We start from the raw sequence: 26,554 nt of genomic DNA on the forward strand, positions 1-26,554 counted from the left end.
CAATAAAGTTCAAGTTCAAGAAAACACTGTTTTGACCTATGTAATTGGAAGCATACATACTAATAAAAACAATACCTAAAAATGATTATTCTAAATCTAGATCTCCAAAGTAAAGCACTTCAATTTAGGGCTCTGAACTTCAGTCTCTTACTATCCTACTCATAGAGATTGATCTTCAGTTCAAAAGCACCAATTCATCTTGAATCAGGAAATGCCTTCAAGTAGAATGTTTTGGAAAGAATTGTATATCCTAAAAAGAGAGTCAACAGTAGAAAAATTTACAGGCACTCAATTTGTTCCCAGAAGCTTCCAGACGGACTTTCTGAAAGAGCTAAAAGCTGTAACTTGTGCATTTATTATGCTGTTTACGCTTGTGTATCTGTGAGCAGCTGTTACTGTGTCTTAAAAAAAGTTTTTAAAAGTTCTCCTAAATTCAGTTTATAAATCACAAGTGAATATGCTGGCTTTATGGCCCAGAGTATTTCACTCCAACACTGTTTTAGATTTTTGTACCACAACCCCTGAAACACATCTAGGCCTTTTATCTTTACATATTAAACCTGAGGTTGTGTTCCTGCATGCAGACAGCTGCTGTGAACACACCTGGTTCTTCTTCGTCAACAGCTGGACAGCCTGCAGGTTCTTGCCATGGTTGGTAGCCATGGCCAGGGGCAGTCGTTCTTCCACCCAAAGCTACAAAGATGAAGACGTCATGTCAACACAGGAAAGAGCAGAGAGTCACAGAAAATGCAGCTTAAATTCAAAACCTACTTTGAATTTCCTCTAAAGTAAGCTTAGTTAAAGACAACCTTCAATATGCCATCGAACAAGTTAATTATTTCCACGCTTCAACTTGATGTCTTTCAGGGAAGCGCAACAGAGCCACACTGTACACATCCTAAACTAAATAATTTTTTGTGTTAATCTATGAACTTTCTGTATTAGTTTAGGAACATTCACAATAGATTCTTGCATTTATAGATTTCTTCAAAAGGAAATATAAGACATATATATGGATCTATATAGAACCGATCCACCAGAACGACACACAACAGCCATTCTGCATCAGCAGCACCACCACACAACTGATCATTGGGAAGAGTGAGAAAAATGAGAAACTGCTTCACCAGTGAATTAATTACCAAAAATGTGAAGTCATTGCCTTAAAAAAAGGTTTACCAACTAATTTGACATTGTGTTAGACCCTACTGTACTTTATTTTAATTCAGATGGGAGTTACTTAGTTATAGAAAAATACTTTTGGAATTGCCAGTTATTTTCCAACTTTACACACACCCAATCTGGAATTGCTAACCCCGTTTGCCATTTCAGCTCCCTGCAGTTGCCACATGGAGAGAACCTGTCAGCGGCACATCATTGGTCACTGTAAGCTCTGCAGTGCCTTACAAGGGACTTGGCACTCCATGACATTACTGTAAGCTCACATGTTTGAATGATCCCGGGAGTCACTGCTGCAAAGTGAACAATATGCAAACCCACTCAAAAGCCAGTTAGTAAGCCCTGCCTTTTTAGACGAACGCTATTCACAGTTGGCTAATGAAAACTCACAAGAATGTAAGACATACACAAGAGTATTCATAGCTCTTGAATGTTTTAAGTCACTGGAATCCTCTTCCTACCGGGCCTGACAAATGTTCTTTATACGGATATCAGACGTCCGCTGGCCAGTGTCTAAAACCTTGCATAACTGAAGTTTCTAAGTCTCAATATACAGCACAGCAGGTACATCTAATGAATTTTCCTGAAGTTATCTTGTATAATGTAACAACATGGCTTACTGACACGAATCAATCACACCAATCAGGACAGTAACATGAACTGTCTCAGTCCTGTAAAGCACACTGCCAGGTGAACACACGTCTGTCTCAGTCAAGAAGGAATGAAGCTTACTCACAATTTCGTCAGCTAAGTCACGGTAGAACTGATGCACAGCCTTGGCCGCCAGCAGCTTCTCCTTTCGCTCCTGGAGGGGGGTGAGGAGCTGCTGAAACTTCTGCTCCAGGGTCTTGTGCTTAGTCTCCATCTCTGGCTTCTCCTTCCCCAGCGGGGCATGAACCTGAACCTGGGCCTGCAACTCCTCCAGCTCTTTCTGGCGCTCTTGCACCTGGTTCTCCATCACCTGGTGAGGGACAGATGAGACAGTTCAGCCACATGGACCAGCAACAGAACAGCAAATTGAAAGGAAAGCTGTGACGCAAATTATGGTCCTTAGCCATAGTTGTTCTTGGTCAATGGCAGTACCACTGTAACAACAACTAAAATTAAAGAGAGCAAGTGGTAGCTTGGCTCTGAGTGTCATGCAGGGCCTGAAGCAGACACACATGGACAAGGTTTAAATGAATGTGAAGCATTGTATCAAGTACTTTGGGACAACCATTCTTCTATTAGATATCTGAGGGGGAGGGGGAGGTGGATATGTTGAAGATACAGTAAGCAGGACTCTGTAAGTACGATAAACCTCTAATTGGTTAATGCTAAAATTTGTTTCCACATGACTTTGTTCTACAGCTCAATGGCAATGTTTTATGTACAATATACTTCAGTTTTACACAGACACATAGGTCAAGTGCTTATGTACAGTACCAGAACAGGAGGGGGGTGTTGGATGGGTCTTCAAGCATTCTCTGCTTTGGATTTAGTGGAGTTCCCAGCAGGAGATGCTAATGAGCATCATATCGGTCCAGAGACGCTTCTACAGACAGCATTGATCTTTTTACAGGCTTATAAGCTAATAATATAAAGTGGATTTCACTCTCAAGAGCTGCTCTGATAAGTGTGATCATTTACAGTGACATGTTCATACAAGTGGCTTAAACCTGAGGCAGTTACAACTTTAACACTTTCATTTCAATTTGATACAACAGGATAGATAACTGCATAATTTCCCCATAGACATTTGAGTTCATGGGGAAACCTGCATAAAATAATGCAGTGCTGTTTTGTAGAACATCTGTATCATATCTCATTACACTTAGTTGCTTCTTTAAACTATGAAATGACAACATTCTGTGATTATTTTTATTGCAGAAATCCAAACTTTTTCTTCCGTTTTTTCCCCAATCCCATTTTAATGGATTTGTTCATAGTCAAGAACACTTGAAGACTTAGGTTGTGTAGTGTAATAAACTGAGCCAACCTGCTGCTTCTTAAGCAGGATATTGGCACTCGTGAGGTCCTTGATGTCTCCATCCGCTTGCAGCTGCAGAGTGGTCTCCCGCAGCCATTTGGCAAGGTCAGTGTAGCTCTGGTCGAAGAGCTCGGAGCGGTTGGCGTCGAAGAGGGTCTTTGCCTTGTCCTGGGTGGTGGTCTCCAGCTCGTCCCACAGCCGGTGCAGTTTCTCCAGGCGCTCTGTGACAATGGGCTGAAATTCCGGCTTGGCGTGCATCAGCTCCTCTCCTTCCTGAGCACACACCGCCAACACGAAAGAGGGATGCGTGAGTTTGCCCACTAATCAGAATCGTCCAAATCACGTCCGCAGGAAAACATGCCTTTTTTTTCCAACCCAAGCAAGCTCTTACTGACATCATAATTATGACTTTTAGTGCATTGCTACTATGGCAAAGGATTTAATTTATATGTCTTGGGAGAAGTAAAACAGGATTTTTAACCCCAAATTTCAGAGGGAACACTGATATATTCTCACAGTCAGAATTGTTCAATCACTGGTTAGAACAATAATCTGGAAACATTTACTAAAACTGCACAGCAGAAAATGCAACACCCAAGCAAAAAAAACAGCTTCTGCTTAAAGAGCAGCTTATCCTACACTACTAGTCCGAATCTCTGTCTAGGATCAACACACACATTTTCATGTTCTTGACTAAAAAAAAGGTTTCTGAGCGGTTTGTAAGCATTGCATATGTAGCACTACCAGAAACATGGGATCTGCTTTTCTTCACTGTATTTGTGTTTCATCAACTTGCACTGATTTAGAGTACTGAAGATAAACTTTACAATTTATGCAGAAACATGAATCTGGTAAAAAGAGGGTGGGAATAGTTACTGCATAGAAAGGGTACTGCATAGAAAGTGATCTTAAACTTACTCCAAGCAAACACCACGGGATAAAAAAGGAGAAAATGAAATTCTGGAACATTAAGTTAAAATAAGAGCAGATAACAAATGAGAGGAAGCCTGTCCCATTTGGATGTTAGCAGCTTATCGATCCAAAGATCTCAATCATTTCTTGAGTTGGTTCTTCGCATCTTGAGGGTGTTTGAAATGATTTGGCCGCCAGCAGTCCCACTGTCCTCACCTGGTCGATCTTGTTCAGCCAGCCCTTGTTGGAAGCCAGCTCTGCCATGAAAGCCTGGTGCTTCTGCCACTTGCTGTGCAGATTTCGGGCCTCATCGTAAGAGGTGTCCTGAGCCGTCAGCATCTTCTCATTGATCCACAGCGTGAGCTGGGGGAAAGAGGAAAGACGTAACAGCACAGCTCCAGCGGTTATAATGTCACAAAATGGCAGCCTCCCAGCTCGAACTCGCAGAAATAGCCAGATCTGACCACACTTACATCCTGGGTGTTCTGCAGGAAATGCTGAAGGTCTCGGTTGTCTTTAAGTTTAGCAGACACCTCCTTGGCTTTTCTTTGATTAGTCTTGTACCTAGAGAAACACAGATGAGCACATAAATTTATTATACTCATATCCTGTTTGCTCATGTTCCAATGAATAGTATGAACACAATTCCATTGAGACTTATAATGTAGACTATAATACAGATACTTAACACATGGAGCACCTAGTATAAATACATTTAACTGCTCTTAGCTGAGCCACTCAGTGCATTTTAAGATCAATACCCATTTTAATGGGGGATTTGTATAGTGCTGCAGCAAGGCTTAAACCAGTTCAACTTACTGGAAACAGTAGAACCTTTCTAGCTCGATGTCAAATTAGATTATAGAACAAGAGACAATGTCTAGACAAACAGCACTTTACAATCTGATGACAGACGGAAAACAGTATTATTCTTACATCTAAATATTCATTCAGTAATGGAATGCTGCTTCAAAGCCTTCAAAATGAAATAATTTAGTTACTCTTGTTTTATTAGATAACTTAAGAAAATATAAACGCAGCATGGTGGCGCAATGGTTAGCATTGGATAGTATAAGAACATACAGACTCCACATGTGTTTGTGTGGGTTTTCTCCAGGTGCCTTGGATTTTTCCCCCACAGTCCAAAAACATACTGGTGGGTTTAAGTAGCTTCCTGAAAACTTGACACAGGTGTGAGTGTGTGCATATCTGTGTTTGTGTCCGTGTGTACCCTGTGATGGACTGGCATTCTGTATTAGAAGAAGCAGTTAGGAAATGAACGAGTGAATAAATTCTCTCAGCTCTCTATTTTGGCATTATACTGATGAGCGAGCACAGAACAGGTTCTTGCTATATGAGTAATTTTAAATAAATTTTACCAGAGTGAATGTCAAACAGTTTTGTTCTATAGCAAAACATATTCCTTGTTATGCAAATCCAGTAACTGACATCAGCGAAGTGTAGACAGGTGTAGACAGTAGGTGTGGAGACGAATGTTTAAGTAGTAGGGCAGCATGCAGTAGTAGTCAAAAGCTCTGGACTCCAGACTGAAGGACTTCAAGTTCGAATCTTGAGTGGGAAAAATGTTGTTGTACTACACTCAAAGGGTGTACTACATGCTCTATTCACAGTATGTCCAGGTAATCATCGTAAATGAGAATTTGTTTTAAATCAATGTACATATTGTTTCAATAAAGGATTAATTAACTCTTAATGAGGAGACACACTTGACAATGAATCAATTAGATATTATTAGCAAATGTGATGGATAGCTAATACAACACTTCATTTTGGCTCATTTTGGATTTTACCAGAATTAAAAGACAAAGGTCTAAATTAGAAACAACTGAAATGGAAGAGCAATAGAACATGCAACACATTATTTTGAGTGAAATTCCTGTTTCTGTGTAGTCAATTTAAGTTCTTCTCTGGAAGCTGGCATAATACTAGGACGATAGTATACCTGTCTTTAATTGACTGCATCTTATCCTTAACCCTCTCTGAGTAAATGTTTCCACTGTCTACCAGTCTTTGCCCACTGTCAACGGCATCGGCAATCTTTTCTTCATTGGCAGCCATGGTGTTCATGAAATCTTCATGCTTTCGCAAAGCTGTCTCAGCACCATCCAGAGTGTCTGGTCGCTCAGAGTGCGCAAGAGTGTATTCCTGAAACAATGAAAATGGGTTGGAGCTTCAAAGAAGAGAGCGGGTTTAGGAAGATGTAACTGAGATTTATTCATTTGTACTAAAGATATAGGTTTACAAAACCTTAAAGATCCAGGTTCTTGGATACTGACCATTTTAGCTCTTTTGCATTAGGAATTCAACTTCTTATACCACACATGAACGTTTTCTCTAATTTTAAGAATTTAAGAAAGCTACTGCAAAAGCCATCCAAAACAGGAAGACAGGAGTGACAATGGACAGTACCTGGCTGTTCAGAATGGACTCTGCTTGCTTGGCGTCTCTGAGGAACTGCTGGAAGTCCAGCCCCTGGCCCAAGAAGTTCTTCCTACTGGCCCACATCCTGCGCAGCTCGTCCCAGCCAGTGTCCAGCCCCTTCAGCCTCTGTTCCAGCTGCTGGTACTGAGGGTCAGTCTCCCCTTCGGTCACCGCAGCACCCGTGTCCTTCACCCGGTGATAGTCCTCCTCGTGCTGGTCCATGTCATCTCTGATGGCGTCGTGGAGGCTGAGAAGCTGCTCGGCCTCCGGGAGGGAGTTGGGCATCTCTTCGGATGCGATACCCTTCTGCGTCTTGAAAAGCCAGGCCTGGAAGTCATCCAGATCTTGGAGGAAGGTCTGCAGCTTGCTGACCTCACCCAGGGACTCCCCCCGGTCCTTCAGGGTCTGCCGCAGCTCCTCCCAGGCCCTGTCCAGCTCCCTCTCCCGGCCCAGGATGTCCTTGGCGTTCTCCGGGTGCTCGTCCGCCAGCCGCTGTGCCTCCCCCTTGAGGAAATTCAGCTTGTCTTGGATTGCCGCCAGGTCCCTCTCCATGCCGTAGAGCTTCCTCTGGATGGTCATGACTGCAGCGAGGTCATTACCCAGGTACTGGGTGGATTCAATCACCCGTGTCTTCTCCTGGATCCAGGTCTGAGTCTCGTCGCACTCCAGCCCGTAATTGTGCAGACTGAGAGCAAAGTCCACGTTCCTCTTCTTCTCCTCCACCATCTTCTTAAAGGCAGCCCACCTGCAGTCACAGTGACAAAGCTGCATCAGTCTGTCGCTCATTCAGCTGAGCTTCAGTTTTCTGCCCTAAAGCCCCTAATACTGTCAACTGGAATGTATCATTTTTAGAATCATCTATTAATGGGGGATCGACATAATTCACATTGACAGTCACTATTAGAGAAAGAATAAGTGAAAAAACAATTTATGCTATATACATTTAGATATTATACAGCACAAGTTTCAATCCTTTAGAAATAGGCTAGCAAGGGATTACTGCCATCATTTTTCACCTAATTATAGTAATTATCTAAGTTGCTTCTAATAGGAGCAAGGTGTGCCTTATAGTTCAGTTGCAACATCAAAGTTATAACCAGAGCCATTAAAAACCCACAGAGCAGCATTTTAGTATGCTACTTTGGAGAATAAGGATATATATACAGTGTACAAGATATCCCTAATACCTATTCCAGACAGTGCTGTTGCACACTCGAGGAAGCTGATCCAATGTACAGCTTGTTGAGTGCAGCATGTTAAAATAAAATAGTAAAGAGAAAAGGGAATTGACAATGCATTGGCTCTACTGCAATACTTTATCAATTCACCCTCTATTTCACACATATGAGTCAAATAGTTATATTAAGGGGCATAGACTCATGGGCAAATTGATAAAAGAGCTAAGAGAGACACACATGCTTCATCACCAGAACAGCAGAAAACCCAGCACACAGTTCTGCTCACCTCCTGTTAAGACGGTTCTGACAGTCTTTCACTTCCCTCATACTGGGGTGCCGGCTGTCCTCTAGCTGTTTGGCTGCTTTGTTGACATTTTCAACTCGCGACTCAACATTGTCCATTTCCTGGCCCAGAATTTCCAACCTTCGCCGAAAAAAAAAGAAAAAAGTAAGTTCCAAACAGGGCTGGGATCAAATCTGCCCCACAGGCCTGAGTTTGTATTTAAATCCTTTTCCCCCGGATATGAACACGAAGTGGCTAACCAGCATGTGTTGCTCGTAAACAATCTCCAAGACCCCCAGAAGAAGAAAGGTTTCTTAAATGGTTTACTTTTTCAGAATGCTGTAAAACCTGTAATGTGATGATCAAGGCGACTAGTACCTGTTCTGGACCACTTCAAGGTCCTCCAACTTCTCGGGGGTCTCTAGCCCCACCAGCCACGTTTCCTTCTGGTTCATCCACAATTCACAGGCATCCGTGTCGCTGAAGATAGTGTAGAGTGCCAAGGCATCCTGCAGTTTCTTCTTGCGCAGTTCGGACCGGGACAGAAGGTCCACATACAGATCCCTGATGTCGTTCAGCCGGCGCTGGATGTCAGGGGTGTTGCGGAGCTCCTCTGGCAAGCTGTCTGCCTGCTTGCTCAGGGTTTCGAGGGTAGCCCCGTTCTTCAGCGCCTCGTCGTGAAGGTCTCTGTGCTTCTTCAGCAGAAGCTCCGTCGAATACTCGTCATGACCCACGTCGTCGCTGGACATGAGGCGGCGGGCGTCCAGCAGCCAGGCCTTCAGGTCATCCGCGTCCCCTTGGAACTGGAAGTACCTCTGGGTGTCCTGGAGGTTGCGCCTACGGAAGGCGGCCAGGTCTTCCAGCTGTTCCCACTGCTGAACCACGTCCGCCGTGCGCTGCTTGACCTTGGGAGCCCCGAAGTGCTTCGCCTGGACCATCCTCTCGCCCTCCGTCACTGTCTGCTGTAGATGAGTCTGCCGTGCCGCCAGCTCGTCCTCAAAGGCACTGTGCTTGCTCTGCAGGATCAGCACGCTGGTCAGGTCCTTCCCGTAATCCAGGGAGGAGAAGATCTGCTCCTTTTCCTTGATCCAGCTCTCGATCTCTCCCATCTCCCAGAAGAAGTTCCACAGCCTCCTCGACTGCTCCAGCCGGGCCTTGCGCTGGGCTGCCAGGGCACAGAGCTCCTGGTAGCACAGGTCCAGATGCTGTACTCGGTCCCGGATCACTTGGGGGTCACACGGCTTGTAGCCTTCAAAACGAATCACAAGGGTTGACGTGTTGACAAATATTTTCTCTGACGTTCTTGGCAGTGCGCGCTGCAAGATGGTAACTGAACTAGTAAAAGGTTTGTTGGATTTTCTGTATGGCTCTTCCGTATTAATGAGTTTATGCAAACACACACATGCATAGTACTATTGCTTCCAAGAGCCACTACTGTGTGAATGGGCCCAAATGACGTTTTAAGTGTTTAATTCCAAGCTTCTTGTTTAATCAACAAAATCCTAAAGTGTCAGCTTTACAAATGGTGCTGTCATACTTCAATAGGTGTCATTCATATGTGATCTGTAAGACAGTTGCTTCCCAATGTCACGTCTTAGGAGGAAATTTTAAGTCTAACAACATGGACCGTTGAAACATGCAAGAGAAAGAAAATTATTCTAAGCACTTTTAAGTTATTCTAAAATGCTGATGAGTTGGAAAACACAACAGACAATGTCACCGCAGATGTAGGGGGACGATGAATGAAGAGGAATGACTTTTGGAAGTTACCACTAAATGATCTTCTGTGTTTTTCTGTGTTTATTCTGTATACTACCCCTCTGTGCCGTTCTTTTAATTGCATATTTAATGTGTAGTTACTGTAGCATACAAAGCTGAAAACTCCCAGCTCTTGAGAACGCAAGAACAGTTATAAACAGGAGGAGGCTGTGCAGCCCCTCTAGCTCACGGGGTTGTGAATGAAGACGGGCGATGCTGCTCCGTACCGTCTCCCTCGGCGAACTGGAGGCTGGTGGCATTGGCTGACCTCACTCTGTCTGCCTGCACAGCAATGTCAGCCTCCACCAGCGCGTGCTTCTGCAGCAGGTCCTCCACTTCCAGCAGGTGCTTCCCAAAATCAGGGGACAGGAGCCGAGCCTGAGAAGCACACAAGCTCAGGAATATGAGCACCATCGCAAAGAGAGCTTTGCAAACTCCTCTGTCCTGTCTCTGAAACTCGAGGTTTTTCAGTGTTATAATGAAGCTCACTGGGCACAAGGAGATCTAACTGTTCCAGGATAGGTGGGTGAAGTGTCCCCTTCCTACTTTGAGAATTAGACAACTTTTCTGCTTTCAGGTTTAGGCCTTTGGGCAAATTATAAGAAAAACTGGTTGACAGCTTTTAAGGACCAGGTTATCCCTATTTTAAGAGATTAAAGCAGAAAGGCATATTTCAAAATAATTAAATATTAAGATAAAGAATAAATAATTGTTATCATCATGATACTGTATATTCAAATCTAGAAATGTATGATGAGAATTTTGTTTTAAAAAAGCAGAATAATGTGTCTGTAAACACCTGTGCAGTATTTAGATATAATTCTCTTATGAAATTTGTTTACTTTCTACAGTCATCACTGAAGAGAAAAATGTCTTAGAAATCAGATTTTTTTTTTAGATAAAATGATTAAGTCTTCTGGGCAGCACAATGATGCAGTGGTTAGCATTGCCATGCCACAGTGTCCCGAGTTCGGAGCGTTGTGTCTTAGGTTCAAGTCCAGATCTGGAATGCTATCTGCGTGGAGTTTGTACTGTATGAGTTTGCATGGGTTTCCTCCAGTCCCACAGCACAAAGACATATTGGTAGGTTAATTAGCTTCTGGATAAATTGGCTCTTTGGTGAATTTGTCACATTTGTGTCTGTATTTGTGTTCGCTTTGCGATGGACAGGTGTCCCGTCCAGGGTGTACCCGGCCTCGCGCCCACTACTTGCTGAGATCGTTTCCTGTTCCCCTGTGACCCTAAATTGGAAGGCTTGGTTAGAAAATGGATGCAATTTCTTCTAGAGTGCAGTGTTAAATGAGAGACGTGCCTCAATCAAACACACAGTGGTTCTTTTATACTTCTGTAAGATCAGCCTAGACTTTTTTCATCCCAAACAGCACACACCATTTTGTGTCTTACTTTCTATGTGATGTGTGCACTTTCTGGGAGCTCCTGAGTTTATAACTAAAGGGCAGCACCAGAAGGCCGCAGTCCTGCCCTCAACAGTACAGCACCTTCATCTCGTCCATCCAGCCGATGATGTGCAGCATCTCTTGGAAGGTCTTCTGCAGGGTCAGGTTCGTCTCCAGACGGCCACGCCGGGCGCTCAGGAGCTCCAGCAAGTACTCCCACAGCCTCAGGATGTTGTCCTTCCGCGCATTGATCCGTTTGGCGTCGTGGTACTTCTCGGCCTCCAGCTCCTCAGACACCGCTGCCAAGGCCTGCACTCTCTCCTCGTAGGCCGCGATGTCCGTCTCAATGGCCTCGTGCTTCTTCTTTGCTGCCTCCACTGCAGGCAAGTCATAGCCAAAGTTATCCTGAAAGGAAGGAAACGAGGCCGGTTCTGTTTTATCCTTTGAAAATAAAGATTTTGGCAGTTTTCTGCTGCCGTGAAAGTATGTTTAAATAGTATTACTGTATATTAGCATTAAAAGTATTACAAAAACAAAACCTGTTTGAGAAAGGTCCCTTAAGACCTACAGTAAACATGTCCTTAAATGTTGTGCACATAAACCTTATTTCAACAGTGTCTCAACACTCTAGATCTGGATAGCCTCTGGATCTGGGTCTACAACTTTCTTGCTTGAATTCCCGTAGTCCATAGACTCTGCAGATACACACATTTATTTAACACACTAACAGATGGTGACGTAGGAAGAGGTGCCTCCTCACTCCCAATAAAACAGACCCGGGAGCACACTGACCTCTGTTCACGAGTCTGGCCATCCGTAAAGAGAAAGGTAAACAAACCAATTTCATCTTCACCAAACAAACACGATTTCTACAGTTGCTTATTCTAAACAACTCAGGAATTTTCCGTCAAGACCGGTCTTGTTTTTTGACGATGCAGCCTACAGTACCTGCGCCACCAGCCTCTGGTTTTCTACAAGCCAGGTCTCTCTCATGGCGGCTTTCCTGTCAAAGCGCCGGGCAAGCTGCTCCAGCTTTTCCTGCCTGATGAGCTCATTCCTCAGGATACGCTCTCTCTCATGCTCAGCCTTCTCCAGATTCTCCCAAGCCTGGAGAACAAAGGGCCGCACCGTAAGGACAAGGTGAACATCAAATGCATTACCGCAGAGTTAACTAGTCCATTCAGCAAGTTTCAACCCCGATTTTCAGTAGTATGCCTGGCTCAGATAATTAGTTTGCCATCACATATTACTCATCCTCAGACATCTGCTCAAAGCTCACCTTATTGATGTCAGACACAAGGGCGCCCTCTCGAGGTGTGTACACTTTCTGGTTGTTGGCTCTCATTCGGCTCTGGATGGTAAACAACAGAACCTCAAGGTTGCCTTTCTCCTGGAACCTGAGGAAGAAATGTAGGGTTGAGGGTGAGGTTTCACAGGATTATAGCATAGCTTTTCAAAACTAAATAAAGCTTAAAAAAACATGTAATCAGAGTCATTTGAATTTTGGAATCCCACATGCAGAGATGACATGCTCAAAGGACAGTGAAGTGACTGTTGGACATTGTTACTGCCTGTAACAATGCTGGAGAAAGTTCGTCTTACTTTGGGGGCTTCTCCACAGTGCGGTAAGAGTTGAAGGCCTGCAGCTGCTGCTGTACTCCAGTCAGCGAGTTGGCGAGCTTGCGGCTGTTCAGAATTACGATGGTCTGCTTAATCCAGTTCAACAGGTCTGAAGCCAGAGATTCGTACTTGTCGATCATTTTCTCTGTCTCGATGGCATGGTCAAGCACCTGAAACACAAATCTTTGTCAGACAGGACATGTAATAGTCATACTGCAGTGTGAGTATGGGTGTCAGCACTAGGCCACTGCATCTCTAGAGAGTTAAGATGACTGCACATGCAGATCTGCTCACTTTGTACTCAGAAAAAGAAGTACAGACCCCCATCCATGTTACAATGGCCAACTTCACAGTGGACCTGTCCAATTCTGTCCAGTACTTTGGCACTCAAGGCATAAATAGCAGCTTTCTGCATCACAATCTTCATCACATCAAGAATGGTGCTCAGGTCCAAGCTAGCAGATTCATGTGCTAGCGTCTTTTCTTTCTTGTCCTCTGTGGTGAGCTGCTGTTATATCATCTCTATGTGAAAGGCTGCTAATCTTAACATGGCAGAGCTCTTCAAATGTAATAAAACTCACCAGCTAAGAGCCATGCCTTGACATCTGTTTAGGGCGTGTAATTAAAAAAGGAGCAGGTGATAACAAAACGCTCAATATTAATGTCTTCTTACCCTGCCAACCCTCCTTCCTTCGACAGCCAGCGCCTTCATCCTGGAGAAATAGTGGTAGAATGCCACAACGTAGGTGATGATGGACTTTTCATCAGGGTTCTCCGTAAACACATCTGTAGAGGGATTTAATCCACAATGGTTGGAATACACAAGACAATCAAATAAGTGTATCACTCCATTATGTCAAAAGAGTTTTGCCATCAAGCCTCAATTGAATGAAAGCTGTCAAATTTACCTTAGCATCAATGACAGAAACTCTTTAGATTTGAGGACAAGCTGGCAGTGAGTGCCTAATACACACACTTACTAACATTTCAATTAACATGTAGAAGTGCATCGCAGGATAAGATGAAAGCTAAGTGTTATACCAGCACAGAAATACATGTATGCAGATGGAAATGGTAATAGGATAGTGATCTAAAACATAATATTAACCATCTATGTTACTGTCTCCATTTAATGAGTGAAAATAACTATAATGAAAAGAGTTCAGCAGATTGCAGACTGAGCCCAAACTGAGTCACGGTGCTCTTTCCATGAACGGTACAATGAGTTTCTTGGATCTGTAAGGCTAGTAGTAGGCAAATTTTCCAGCTTTTCAAAATGGATTCTGATAACTAGTTAATTTCTTAATAGCAACACTGATTTCCAGGCAGGTTAAGGCTTCAGCCATCTTGTGTGCTGTTCTGTAGGGAATAATTACACATAACTCAAATGGCATATCCAGTCAGCTTACCCTCGGGATCAAGCAGTTTTGTGATGCCTAGTTTCTGTTCCGCGACCTGAAATGCATGCTGTAGGTTGTGAGTGGGGTTGGATCTCTGCAGCTTGTTAAAATCCACCAGGTCCGGTCTGACAGGGAAAAAAATAGAAACTAAGGGTTATTTCTGCAGTGGCATGCATTTCATTTTTTATTCTTCGGAAAGAAATTCATCACGGCATTATACTAGGCATAGGCAGCTCGTTAAAATTTTAACAAGGTTATTGCATTTTAAAGAAAGCCATTTGCGCCTTGTCAGACCTTTTTTGGATCTTTAGTTTAACGCAGGAGCTCGAGGGGAGAAAGATTTGATTATTAAGACTGGGAGTACAGTGGTGTGGAGGCAGTTTCACGGTCCATGGGGTTGATTTCAGATTGGGTGTCTGTCTGACCGGGGTTCATGTGTTCATGCGGGGTTGTAGCCCCCAGTTTCCTACCCCTTCTCGAAGGCATGGAGTAAAGGTTCAATTGGCTATGTTCTCCCTTTCTGAGGTGGGGGTGGTTCCCAGTACAACCAACCCCCACCTCAGAAAGGGAGACCATAGCCAATGTTATGTACTGGCTGCACTGGATGGTAAGGGAATAATGACTAAAACTTGGTTCGCGTACTGTATGTTATAAGTAAATTAGCAGCAATATATACAGGAGTATTTGGGCACTTTTTTGTTGCCCATCCATCTACGTGGATGCAAACATCCATCATTAATGAACGGTATCTGTAACTCCTGTCTAAATAAGTGAACTCTGTTAGTGCTTAATGGCATTGGATTATTTTTGCTGCATGGTCTAAGACTGTTAAGATTATGTAGAGCCTGTCTAGCAATAAGAATGGCTATGAATGGGAGGGGTCATTCAGCTCACAGTGCTCATTGTTTTTCTTCTCTATGACCTGTTGTTGCCTATTGTGTGCTATTAATAGAATGAATTAATTCATTTTTAGGTCTGCTTTATACAGTACATACTGTATAAATCAGCATATAGTATAAATGTATATATATGAATACAGTACCAACATGCATTGAAAGTGTTGTTTCTATATATTAAAGATAAACCATTAGCCAGTGCAAAGAATACATAATGAAGCTCTACAGCTCTTTAAAAATAGCAAAATAATCAGCACTGCGTCCAGTACAAAGACCACAGCATTGTACATTACGCATGCATGGGGTATTCTGGGGAGCAACATTTAGAATGGATGAATCTGTGACTTCAGCACCTGTGCCTGTGGATGAGAGCGTTGAAGGCCATGCCATCCTTCCAGCAAGATGTGAAGTTGGTGATGTTTATATTCGGGTACCTGCAAAACAAGATCATTAGAACAGACAGCAAATGCGTATCTACAGATGTCCACAATCTACTTTAGGTTAAATGAAATAGTCTGTGAAAAAGTCGGAGAAATGCATTAGGCAGTGAAGGAATGTGGGAATGTAGGTAGATAAATTAGAGAGGGCAGGGTATTCACAACTACAACAAATGATTGTACTGCAGATCTTTCGCTCATGTCACAGGTTTTGTATAAGTATTTACATGTTCGGAATGTAAAGACATAAAAATGTCTCTCTAACCCCAATACAACCACTCACCTTTGACAATTTAGCCTGCAACTAATTGTGTATTTTTAAACTTTAAAATTTGCAAACCCTGTCATAGCTGAAGTATTCATTTGGGTCCAACTGTTACAAGCATGAACAACACTATAATAATAATAATAATAATAATAATAATTTCAATCTAGAATTGTCATTTTTCCATTCCTTGGCTGTTAATGTAGCGAGGGTCTTACTGCCATCTAAGTTTTATTCAGCACAGAAGAGGAACAGACTGCAACGTCACATCCACTCTCCCTCACACTGCGAGCCCACAGCAGAGTGAAGCAGTGGGAGGAGGGCCGGCTGAGCTCTCTCTGATAACTCTGCACGCTCACAGGACCTGGGGCAGCCACAGGGTCTCAATTAAAATCTGCCCAGTCTCTGTCCTATGGGACCCCGTCAATGCTTCAGGGACCTTGATGGCTTTCAGTCTTAGTCCCGACTACCTACCCCGCTGTCTTCATCTGGCACCACAAGAGCAGAGCATCCTTCGCTGAGCGCGTCTCTCGACTGTCTTGTGTTTCCACTATAATATCTTGAATCTGGAAAAAAAATGAGAGAAATAGCACGTAATAATATTAAGGTTCACATCTTAAATTTACACATAAATAGAGTTTTAAAGTACTGCTTCACACAAACATATTTTAAAAAAACTTAGATCTAGTGGAATGTATGATACAATTATGTTTCACTTTGGTTTGATTTAACAATTGATTTAGCCATAACCTAACTTGAAAAACACTGGGCACAAGACAAGATACACCCTGAAGGGGGTGCAGACAATTTAGAGACACCAATTACCACGGACAGCAGAAACTGGAGAACCCAAACAAAACCCACATGGCCATGAAGAGACCATGCTAACTTCACACAGAAGGTGCCCCAGGCCTGACCTGAACCCAGGGCACAAGAGCTGTGAGGGAGCACTGCTAACTGCTACATTACCATGACAACACTAATCATGATGTTTTAAAAGATATATTGGATATTAAGCAAGTATAAAGTAATGAGTTTCTAAGAATACGGCTTACAAATAGATGTAACTGGCAGCACCAGCTTTTCAAAATGGTTCTCTTTAAGCTCATCGGGTTTGAGGGTGATTGGTTCATTTCTACTTTTATAACTTCACTCTTGAGATTATTATTGAACCACCAGAACTGAAGAGGAACTATTTTTGAAATTAATTTGAAATACACGCAATTTATTTTTTTTCTCCAGCTGAATCTCGGCTTCTCCTATGTATTGTCAGACACATGCCAGAGCTGGCATCTGACCGCTGATGATTCAGGCCGGTGCAACAGAACTTTGACCCACATTGTTTGCCGAACGCTTTAAAAAAAGAAACACTTCATTGTTCACATTTGCAACGTCTCAATACTGCACAAGCGATCCGGACCTTAACAATGCACTGACCAGCTATGATTACAAGAACAAACAATGCAAGCTAAAAGAGCTAGAAATGGAGCAGCATGCAAAGCTACCTGAATTGTCAACATTACAGAGCATCTGAGGCCTCTCTGTGACACAGAGAAGGAAGGTAATAAACACAGGGGTGAGCTTGTTTATGAATAAGAGGTCAGCCCTGCAGCTCACCTGGAAGCGGAGGATGATGGTCCAGATGAGGCCCAGGATGAGGCGGTGGTTGCCGTCGACGATGTCGTGGGAGCCCATGTTCTCCAGGTGGACCCTCTGCTCCTTGAGGAACTGCAGGGCCTTGTCCACGTTCTCCAGGCAGTGGATCCTCATCCGGCCCTTCGTGGGCTTGGGCTGGGACAGGGAGGATTTCCTCTTTTTTATTTTGTCTTGTTTTGAACTTTAGCCAAGTCTTTCTTGCAAAAGAAATTCAAACATCTGGCAGGTGATGTTTAAGTGCAGAGTATTACAGGCCGGTGGCAAAAACACAACTATACAAACAAAATGTAAAACACTGAGCCAAAATACTTCTTAAAAGCACAGAACTGAAATTAAGGAATATTATGTTATAATCTCTACACTTTTGGATAATATAGTGTGAGGTAAGACATCAGTTGTGATTTTCCTTTAACTTCTTATCTTTACAGTATATATAGTGCTACTATATATTGTTAAACACTACTAACTATACAGTCTCGGTATTTTGTGATAATGCTTTAAATGTAATAAAAAGTGTACCTGTATTGCGATCATTACAAATGCAAAGAACAAAAACTGTTATTTAGGTCTTTGATCTGGAAATGTCTTGACTTGTTGCTACTGTAAGATGCTTTGACATATTGCTCACCACTAAAAGGCACTATATAATAAATCAGACTGTGAAAAATACAGCAGTGTCTTGGGGGACGCTCTGTGAGTAGTGGGTGTACTTGCAGGCTGTGGACCAGGTCACAGGGCAGGAATTCTCCAGGGAGAGCAGCAATAACACAGCTATCAGATATCAATACGCACCAGTCGCTCCCCAGAGAGGACCTCCAACAGCTTGATGAGCATGCGACCATCTCGCAGGTCCAGGTACAGGTCCGAAATCCGGCAGCTCACTCTGGCCAGGTGAGAGTTCACCCATTTCGTGAAGGTTTTCTTCTGTACAGCCTCGCGCTCATCTGTGAAGGAGCCGCACATTCATGAGAATCTTCAGAAGAAAAGCTTTTGCACCTGTCACTCAGCATTCACATTACTGTGAGATTTCTTCCTCTTCCTCCTGCCAGTTAGAGCGGACTTTAAAAGACCAGTTTTACACGGCAAAGTAAAAACCAGTCCCACCTGAGAGAGACACAGAGAGGGCACATGCCCTCGGCTAATCTATCTCAGAAGTGGTATGATCCCAATGTCACAAGAACCTGATACAGGGCAATAATTTCTGCTGCTTCTTGTAGTAGAATGACATGCACCTAACAAAGGTAAGTTCTCATGGGTAATAGAGTTTGCCCCTATTTCTGATCACAGAAACAACGTTAAAACTCAGACCCTGGTAGTACTCATTGCATCACTATTTATACAGCGTGACTATTTCACTTCCTAGTAATAAATAATCCCTGAACATCTCATTCACATGACACCTTGAGACGTGAGACCTTGAAGTTTATTAAATTATATTAGTAATTTTAACATCACATAATGTGGGCCAAATGTTCTGTTAACCAGACTTCATTAGAAGTCTTACTGCATAGGGTACTTTTTATAAGAGGAATATTCATCCATCTATCCATCCATTTTCTGAATGCTTTATCTAACACAGGGTGGCTGGGGAACCTATCCTGCCAGCAACAGGCACAAGGCTGGATACACCCAGGATGCCAGTATTTTACAAGGCATACACACACACTCATACCAGGACCAATTTTACAGAAGCCAATTAACCCACCAGTATGTCTTTGGACTGTGGGAGGATACTGGAGCACTTAAAGGAAACCCACACAAATACAGGGAGTCCATACAAACTCCACACAGATAGCACCCCAGGAATTGAACCCAGGGCCCCAGTGCTGTGAGGCAGCAATGCTAACCACTGCACCAACATGCCACCCCAGAAGAACAAGACTGGTTAAGAAATGGCTAATAGACTGATGCTCCCAACGACTGATGGGACCCATCACCTCACTCCAACACAGAGGGGCTGCTGTTCTTAGCAGGATTGTTCACTGGGTGGAGGTCTCCCAGGGGTTTGACAAGCTTTATTTACATGGAATCCACAGCTATTGCAGTCAAATATTAACTGTTTCTTAATTTTTATATGGTTATTTTATAGTAGTTTCAGATTCACGTGGGAGTCATTTCAGAACCTGCGTCCACCATGGACTGTATTAACAGTTTCCTTTGGATTATCTCCTTGCTGTATAAAAATCTAATTAAGTTTCTAAAACTGAAATAAAGCCAAACCTTCATGTACATCTTAATTTAGGTTAATGAATCCATTCCATTAGAACTTTCAGTTTTAGTCGTCTCAGTTTACTCATTTTGTTGCCAGTAGATTACTGTATATAAAGCCACTGCTGATCAAAAGTATCACAGTGTACAGCTAAGATACTTAAAAGAGAATCAGGTGATGGTTCTGACATTTATTATGTACATACAATAATTATTATTGCAATCCATCATCTTCTGTTAAATTCAATCTCTAAAAGCCAATCTGTGTGCTTGATTGCCAAACTGTCAGTAACACCACCAACAATAAACCAACAAGCACAGCTCTGCACAGTAGAGCTTGTTCACAGTAAGAATCTGAAGTAATGCACAAGTCCACAGATAACAGAATAAAAAGCTTCTGTCTGTCGGGAGAGATTTTTTAACAGAGCTGCCCTGCACATGAACGAGGCTAATAAACAGTTTTAACTACTTCATAAACAGTATACAACACGATAAAACAACAGGCATAAAAAACATCCAGAAAAATAAAATGAAACATAAATGTATCAGGACCACTTGGTCAGTGGTCAGTTCTCAAGTCCTTCACTGAGTCTTCCATCATTTTCTCCTGACTTCTCTCTCATGCTCTCAGTTTTTGGTTGATGCTACTTTTTGTTATGAACCATTATGAATAAGCGCGTGGCTGTAAAGACATTTGCACAAATGGTTGTAAAGGATTGTGAAATCAGCGCTCATAAAGAAGGAAGAAGGAATGTGTCTTTTAGCCTCATTCAAGTAACGCATTAGAGAAAGTTACCGACCTTGCCCAGGACCACTCTTCCTGCCATCTCCCCGTGCCCTGTCCATCACTGTCCACAACACAACCCTCCTATCCTCACCGCGCCCTGGCCATAGTGTGATGTCAGCCTCCTAACTGCACAGTCAGTTGCCAAAGCATATTTCAACATGGGCATGGAGTGGGGGCTGCTTTAGAGAGCAAACCTCATTATTATTCTCTCCCAGACATCCCCATGTCCTGGCAAGTTTGGAAGGGCACAATGAAAGCATTGTGCCTTTGAAGTAATCTGATGTAAAACAGAACTCGGGTGTTCAAATATCCGAGACAAGCAATGGAACCACTTGTGTGGATTTCCATACCAGTTCTTGGAAGCATAACAATTTTATTTTTTTAAAAAGGCAAACAAGCAAAACGTCTACTCATTTTTGCTCGTGAAGAAATCAGTAAAAGTTTATCACCTGAAACCCACTGATTCGGAGTTCAGATCCTATAAACCAAGGGTAATTTATCAACTTACTGTATGGGTCTTACAGCGCTTAGGAAGTGCTAAGAGGCGGTTCTTGAAGATCCCAGGCTAGGAGCATTAGAATCAGCATTTCACTTTCCCCAGTTCCTTCTTAGGCCAAGCACTGTACTGTAACTTTACTAGGTCTAAAAATCAGCTTCAGAGCATATTCAATTTTGAAACCTTTTACTACAAACTCACAAGTGAATGAACTTTTCAGTTTTCAGCTGACATTGATGATAAAGACACTGTCCACTGTAATACTTTAATGAAAGCATGGAAAGAATGAAAACCCACTGAAAGTTTCCACATCTAGACACAATACAAGGATGCAATATGGTATCATTCATAAATTGTCATGTACAGTACTAAGAGACAGGGAAAGAACATCATTCATGGTTCTTCACTGTAATCCTTACATTGATAAAAACCTTTGTATTCCCGAGAATACAAACAATTGCAAACTGTGTAATGTGTGAGGATACCCAGCTTATGCTATCGCAACCCCTGTGGCGATCTGTCCAGATGTGTGCTTCAGCCTAGAGAACCCCAATCACATTGGGTGAGGAAGAGATTTGAGCCAGCAAAGTCCAGACTCCAGGACACAAATCAAGTTCCAGAACAGCTTCTCAACAATGCAGGTATCAATGTCTCAAGAACTGGTACACAAACTGGTCCAAGAAGACTCAAGCCCCCCAAAATGTCTCGTTTAAAAAAAAAAAACTAGTTTTTAATAAATAGGCGTTATGGGCGTTATACCACCTTATTTCAGTCTTGAGCAGCTTCATATTAGATTATTTTTACACAGATCTCCACAAAGTAAAAAACACTTCCCTGGAAGTTTAGATGGGTGAGAGGTAAACTCACCTCCAAGATCCATTGTGCTGTAAGTGCACTGTGGAAATCTTTCACACAAGGAAAAGATGAAAGGCACTATATACAGTAGCTTTAAACTGCATGCTTTTCAGCCTCATTCAGATTCTACCAAGAGAAAAGAAACACAACATGCTCTTCTGCAGCACCGCATTATGAAATATTTAAACCTAACGAACAACTGGGGCACCGCCACTTCAAAACGCTGCTCTGCACTCCTGTGTCAGCTGAAAGGTTTCACACCCGCACCAGCAGAAGAAAAACTGCACACGTCACAGCTCTGGCTGTACCTTGCAACTGTCTGAACCGTCCGTCCAGGAGTGAGATGAAGGAGATGTGTGAAGTGCTGTAACTCAGCCAGCGGGCTCGTCTCATGGCGGCGGGCGGTCCCAGGCAGCACAGCACGAGCAGGGCTCCCTGGGAACAGGAGAGTCCCGGCCTGCAGGTAGCCTTCCAGAGAAGCTCTCAGCAGGCAGCCTCTGCACTTCACTCCACTGGCACCACGTTTCGCAAGGGGGAGGGGTCTGGGAGACTTTTTTGTTTGCTTTCAAGTTGATCTTTAATTCCTTTTGCCTCGGCTGGCTATAGCGAAGGCTGACATAAGCACACATCATCCTGCACCACGAGCTGAACTTGCTCTGATCTTTTTTTTTTCCTCCACTACGTGTGTTTCAGCTGCTGTAATGCCTTCGGTCCTTCATTTAACAGCCACATATAAGACACTTACGTGCACGGAATGTGACAGAGAGACCTCGTTCTGGTCCTGAGCAATGATGTAATTCGGGTCTGAGCGCAGGCAAGCCTCAGAAGTAGAATAGGTGCAATACTCAGAAGAAGAAAATGTGAAAATTTTGTGGCAGGGTTCTCTTTCTGTTCCATAAAGAATAACATGTAAGTATTATAGAAATTTAAGCTTATAGGAAAATGCTTAAAATCAATTTCTAATTCACATTAGTAATTCAGGCACAGAGACAGTATCGCTCATCTTAAAGGTCTTATATTGCGACCACCTGACTACTAAATAACAGAGTATTCAGTTAGCTTCAGACTAATCCAAGGATTGAGCAACGTAGTGGGTGGGGAATCTGGGATAAAGGGAATCTGGGATTTCAGAGTTTCTAATATGGAAATGCTCGATTACCCTAACTGGGGTTACAGCATTGTAGATCACTTTACCCTACCATAGATTTTGTGTTTATTGGACTAATCGCAAAGTAACAACGTGGAATCATGGTCATTTGTTTGTTTGATAAACTCAAGATCTATTCCTACTTTACATTTTAATAATAATTCTGAATGTCACTGGATCTCTGGTCCTGAGAGATGTATTAGGTTCCGGACCAAAATTAGGCAAAGGGATTGTCAACTTAATTAGGAAACAAACTAAAGAAACAACACTGATCAAGATCTCTACAGAAATCACTATACTGAAGTTATGCCAGTCCAACATAGTACTAGAAAGAGGACAGATAATAAAATAATAAAAGAGCGTCATACTGTGTACAACATAATTATTTTATTTGCCTCTAATCTGTGGTTTTCATATGCCTCTCATTAATACTATACAAATTGTGAACAACATACTGTATACATAATGTGCCAATTAAAAAAGTAGCTATTTTAATAACTTGTAGCCTGTGTGCTATTGAACAAATGCCCACTACTCTTTAAGGTTTTGTTATCATCAATGAATTGAAATAAGTCTACTGAATTTGAACTACTTTACACGTGTATTTGAATAGACATGCTCTTCAGACACACCCACCTGCAAAGAATTCTGTCACATACTGTAAACTCCACAGTACCTGATAGGAGAGCTAGCTCTGACTGGGGGAGTGTCACTTCAGTCAGTGACATCACTATAATCCAGTAGGCATCCAAAAAAACACAGTGCTATTTACCAGAAAGCTCCTTGTTAACCAAGTTAAGCCCAAACCATGAGGCACTCTGCCAATTGCTTCATTTTGGGAGTGCATTCAAAGTCAACTCATGATGCTTTGATCTGAACAGCTAGGTGTGTGAATCATTTTAATCCAATCCCTACCTGCCAGCAGCCATATCACCCTACAACTCACAACTGGCAGCCCACTGAAGCTAAGCAAGTCTATGCGGTCTATGTGGGTCCTAATGCCCCAGTATAGTGATGGGGACACTATACTGCAAACAGGCGCCGTCCTTTGGATGAGACGTCAAACCGAGGTCCTGACTCTCAGTGGTCATTAAAAATCCCAGGGCGTTTCTCGTAAAGAGTAGGGGTGTAACCCTGGCGTCCTGGGCAAAATTTCCCATTGGCCCTTATCAATCATGGCCTCCTAATAATCCCCGTCTATGAATTGGCTTCATTACTCTGCTCTCCTCCCCACTGATAGCTGATGTGTGGTGAGCGTTCTGGCACACCATGGCTGCCGTCGCATCATCCAGGTGGATGCTGCACATTGGTGGAGGTTAGGGGAGTCCCCATTACTTGTAAAGTGCTTTGAGTGGACTGTCCAGAAAAAGCATTATATAAGTGTAAGCAATTATTAGTATTATTACCTTTTCTTAATGTCTAAATACGAGAGCTATAGACTCAGCTTGTTGACCACTCTGAGACTTCATTCAGCAGAGTAAACAGCATATGATTTTGTAATCCATTATGTTCTGTAATATGTAAAACTTTGCTGTGCCTCATAATCAGACATCTATCAGGATTAAGGAATTTAAAGTATTGAATTTCTCAGGTATACAGTCACTTTCAGCCAAACAGCTTAATGGTAGAAAGGTAAAATCTAAAAATATTGTCAAAATGGTTCCAACAGCTTCAAATGAAATCTCATCTCAGTTGGAAATTAATTTTTTCAGCTGGTTTAAAGTAATTCAAGGCAAGTTAAGGTTAAGGAACACACAAGATTCAGGAAAAGAATAAGAATTACATTTTGTTCATGGCAGTGCCATTACAAAAGCTGAACCCTTTTCTCAGTTCCTTAGCTCTTAAATTGCTGGTTGCTAGGCAAAAGCCATTTGCTGTATTCCCCCTTTAAACTGTAAAGTGTGTGTCAGAAGCTGAGTGGATTCATTGCATGGGGATGCAGATTAAATAGTGCTTTACACTCCTGAATAGACTTGCAAAATGAATGTGAGTTTCAGTTTTGTTCAGAGGATTTCAGGATTTATAGCAATTGCTTAATACAAAAATATGTAAATGTACTTTGAGTCTAATTTACAAGGACTGAAACAATAATTTTGTGGGAATATTGGATTTGAATGCGCTAGTATCTAATTTTTTAGAACTGTCAGTCACTGTCTGGGCAGCAGGTAGATTACGCACCTTTGCTGAAAAAGTGAAAAATGGATTGCCTAAATGCAGAGACCTGTATGACATGAAGTTCACAAAGCCATTACAGCCAGCTGGCCCTTTTCAATCAGATGCTGCTGAACTGCAGAAGACAAATATATTGTGATCAGAACTGGTCAGAATATCTAGGTTTACTGTACAGGTAAATGTACATAAGACACATTTACACCAAATATTTTAAAGCTCATCTGCCTTCAGGAGGTCCTGTTATAAAATGTCACATTGTCACATTGAAATGACTTCTGATCTTAATGTGGTCAGTCCATTGGCAAGGCTGAATTGAGAAAATGCTTTAAAACCTCAGGCATCTGTTAGGAGAAACAGCTCTGCTTTATTTAAAAGTGTTCCTTAACAACTGACCCACATGTGTGCAGGAGATAACCAGCCCAGCAACAATGCCAGCAATGGCCAGTGTGGAGAAACAGCTGCTATGATCCATCACTGAGCAATGTGAGGAACGCACAGGCCATGTGGCCTCTGTCAGTGACCACCGGCACAGCTGGTGGCTATCCTCAGTGCACTCCTGCACCATTGGGCTCTATTAAAGGATCACGACACAAGGTGGTGCCAATTTGTGTCAAATCACGTGATCAATTGGTTCCATGCAAAATAAAACAACAATATCAATTTACTGATTTGGGGACCCCTTTCCAAATTTTCTACACGAGTCTACAAATTTTAACTGTAGTAAAAGTAAGTTTGCAATTTAAAATATACGTTTTAATATTAACAATACCCTCTGGAGACAGAATCCTACATACAGTATTTACCATATACTAATGTGGCAATAGGATTAATGTTACCCATTCAGCCGTGTGAATTCTGGACTTTCCAGCAGTTCAATCTCAAGAGTGGCTTTTGAGGACCACCAGAGGTCTCCACATCCTAATCCCAGAACCACTGTACTGTTTTACTAAAACAAGAAAGAAATAATTTGTTTTTCTTGACAAGCTCACTGTGCAGCAGAGAACAAATGCATCAGCAGCTTCCTTATACGAGCACAGACCAAGAACAGTAAAGACTTATTTAACATTTAAATCTTCTGTTAATCATCAAGTGTTGCTGCATACAAAGCTAGTCATCCCTTTGAGACACATGAAATAAAAGATTACCCACAGACCATCTTAAACCAAATGCAGCTGACATGAACTGGGAAAGCTGACACAAAGTTGACAATTTTGTGTCTAATGACTCCACTAGAGCAACTACAGCACCTGTGTTTGCTGTCCAGGGACAACTCTGGCTATTCAGATGGCTGAAGGTCCCCTTCAAATGTCACTAAAGCAATTGGATGATACTGCATGCTATTGGGTGTTGTATATAAATCTGGTAGGGTATTCAAAGGGTTAATCCTGAAGGCAGATCAACTGGGGTATGAAGGGGTAATCTGAAGCTGAAACACTGGGAAACACAAGCTGGATAAAATCTAAGCAGTGCAAAACTGCAGTTTCACACCAGTAAAAA

General features: G+C 42.5%; 1 protein-coding gene across 2 annotated transcripts in view; it reads right to left on the minus strand.

Annotated features, from left to right (window-relative positions):
* Positions 1–26,554, minus strand: part of sptb (spectrin, beta, erythrocytic) — a 59,177-nt gene that overhangs the window by 16,141 nt on the left and 16,482 nt on the right. For both annotated transcript variants that reach the window (XM_088924413.1, XM_088924412.1), the window contains exons 3-22: positions 18,185–18,336; positions 17,354–17,527; positions 16,211–16,302; positions 15,388–15,468; positions 14,148–14,263; positions 13,412–13,524; positions 12,721–12,908; positions 12,398–12,515; positions 12,067–12,225; positions 11,221–11,523; positions 9,949–10,099; positions 8,342–9,212; positions 7,967–8,104; positions 6,491–7,247; positions 6,024–6,226; positions 4,534–4,624; positions 4,277–4,423; positions 3,158–3,421; positions 1,916–2,140; positions 604–693 (exon numbers count right to left, since the gene is read on the minus strand). In XM_088924413.1, coding sequence (XP_088780539.1) covers positions 604–693; positions 1,916–2,140; positions 3,158–3,421; positions 4,277–4,423; positions 4,534–4,624; positions 6,024–6,226; positions 6,491–7,247; positions 7,967–8,104; positions 8,342–9,212; positions 9,949–10,099; positions 11,221–11,523; positions 12,067–12,225; positions 12,398–12,515; positions 12,721–12,908; positions 13,412–13,524; positions 14,148–14,263; positions 15,388–15,468; positions 16,211–16,302; positions 17,354–17,527; positions 18,185–18,336 — 4,433 coding nt within the window. The remainder of the gene's footprint in view (positions 1–603; positions 694–1,915; positions 2,141–3,157; positions 3,422–4,276; positions 4,424–4,533; positions 4,625–6,023; positions 6,227–6,490; positions 7,248–7,966; positions 8,105–8,341; positions 9,213–9,948; positions 10,100–11,220; positions 11,524–12,066; positions 12,226–12,397; positions 12,516–12,720; positions 12,909–13,411; positions 13,525–14,147; positions 14,264–15,387; positions 15,469–16,210; positions 16,303–17,353; positions 17,528–18,184; positions 18,337–26,554) is intronic.

Source organism: Atractosteus spatula, chromosome 9 (genome assembly GCF_055471065.1).
Source record: "Atractosteus spatula isolate fAtrSpa1 chromosome 9, fAtrSpa1.hap1, whole genome shotgun sequence".
NCBI classification, from domain to species: domain Eukaryota; kingdom Metazoa; phylum Chordata; class Actinopteri; order Semionotiformes; family Lepisosteidae; genus Atractosteus; species Atractosteus spatula.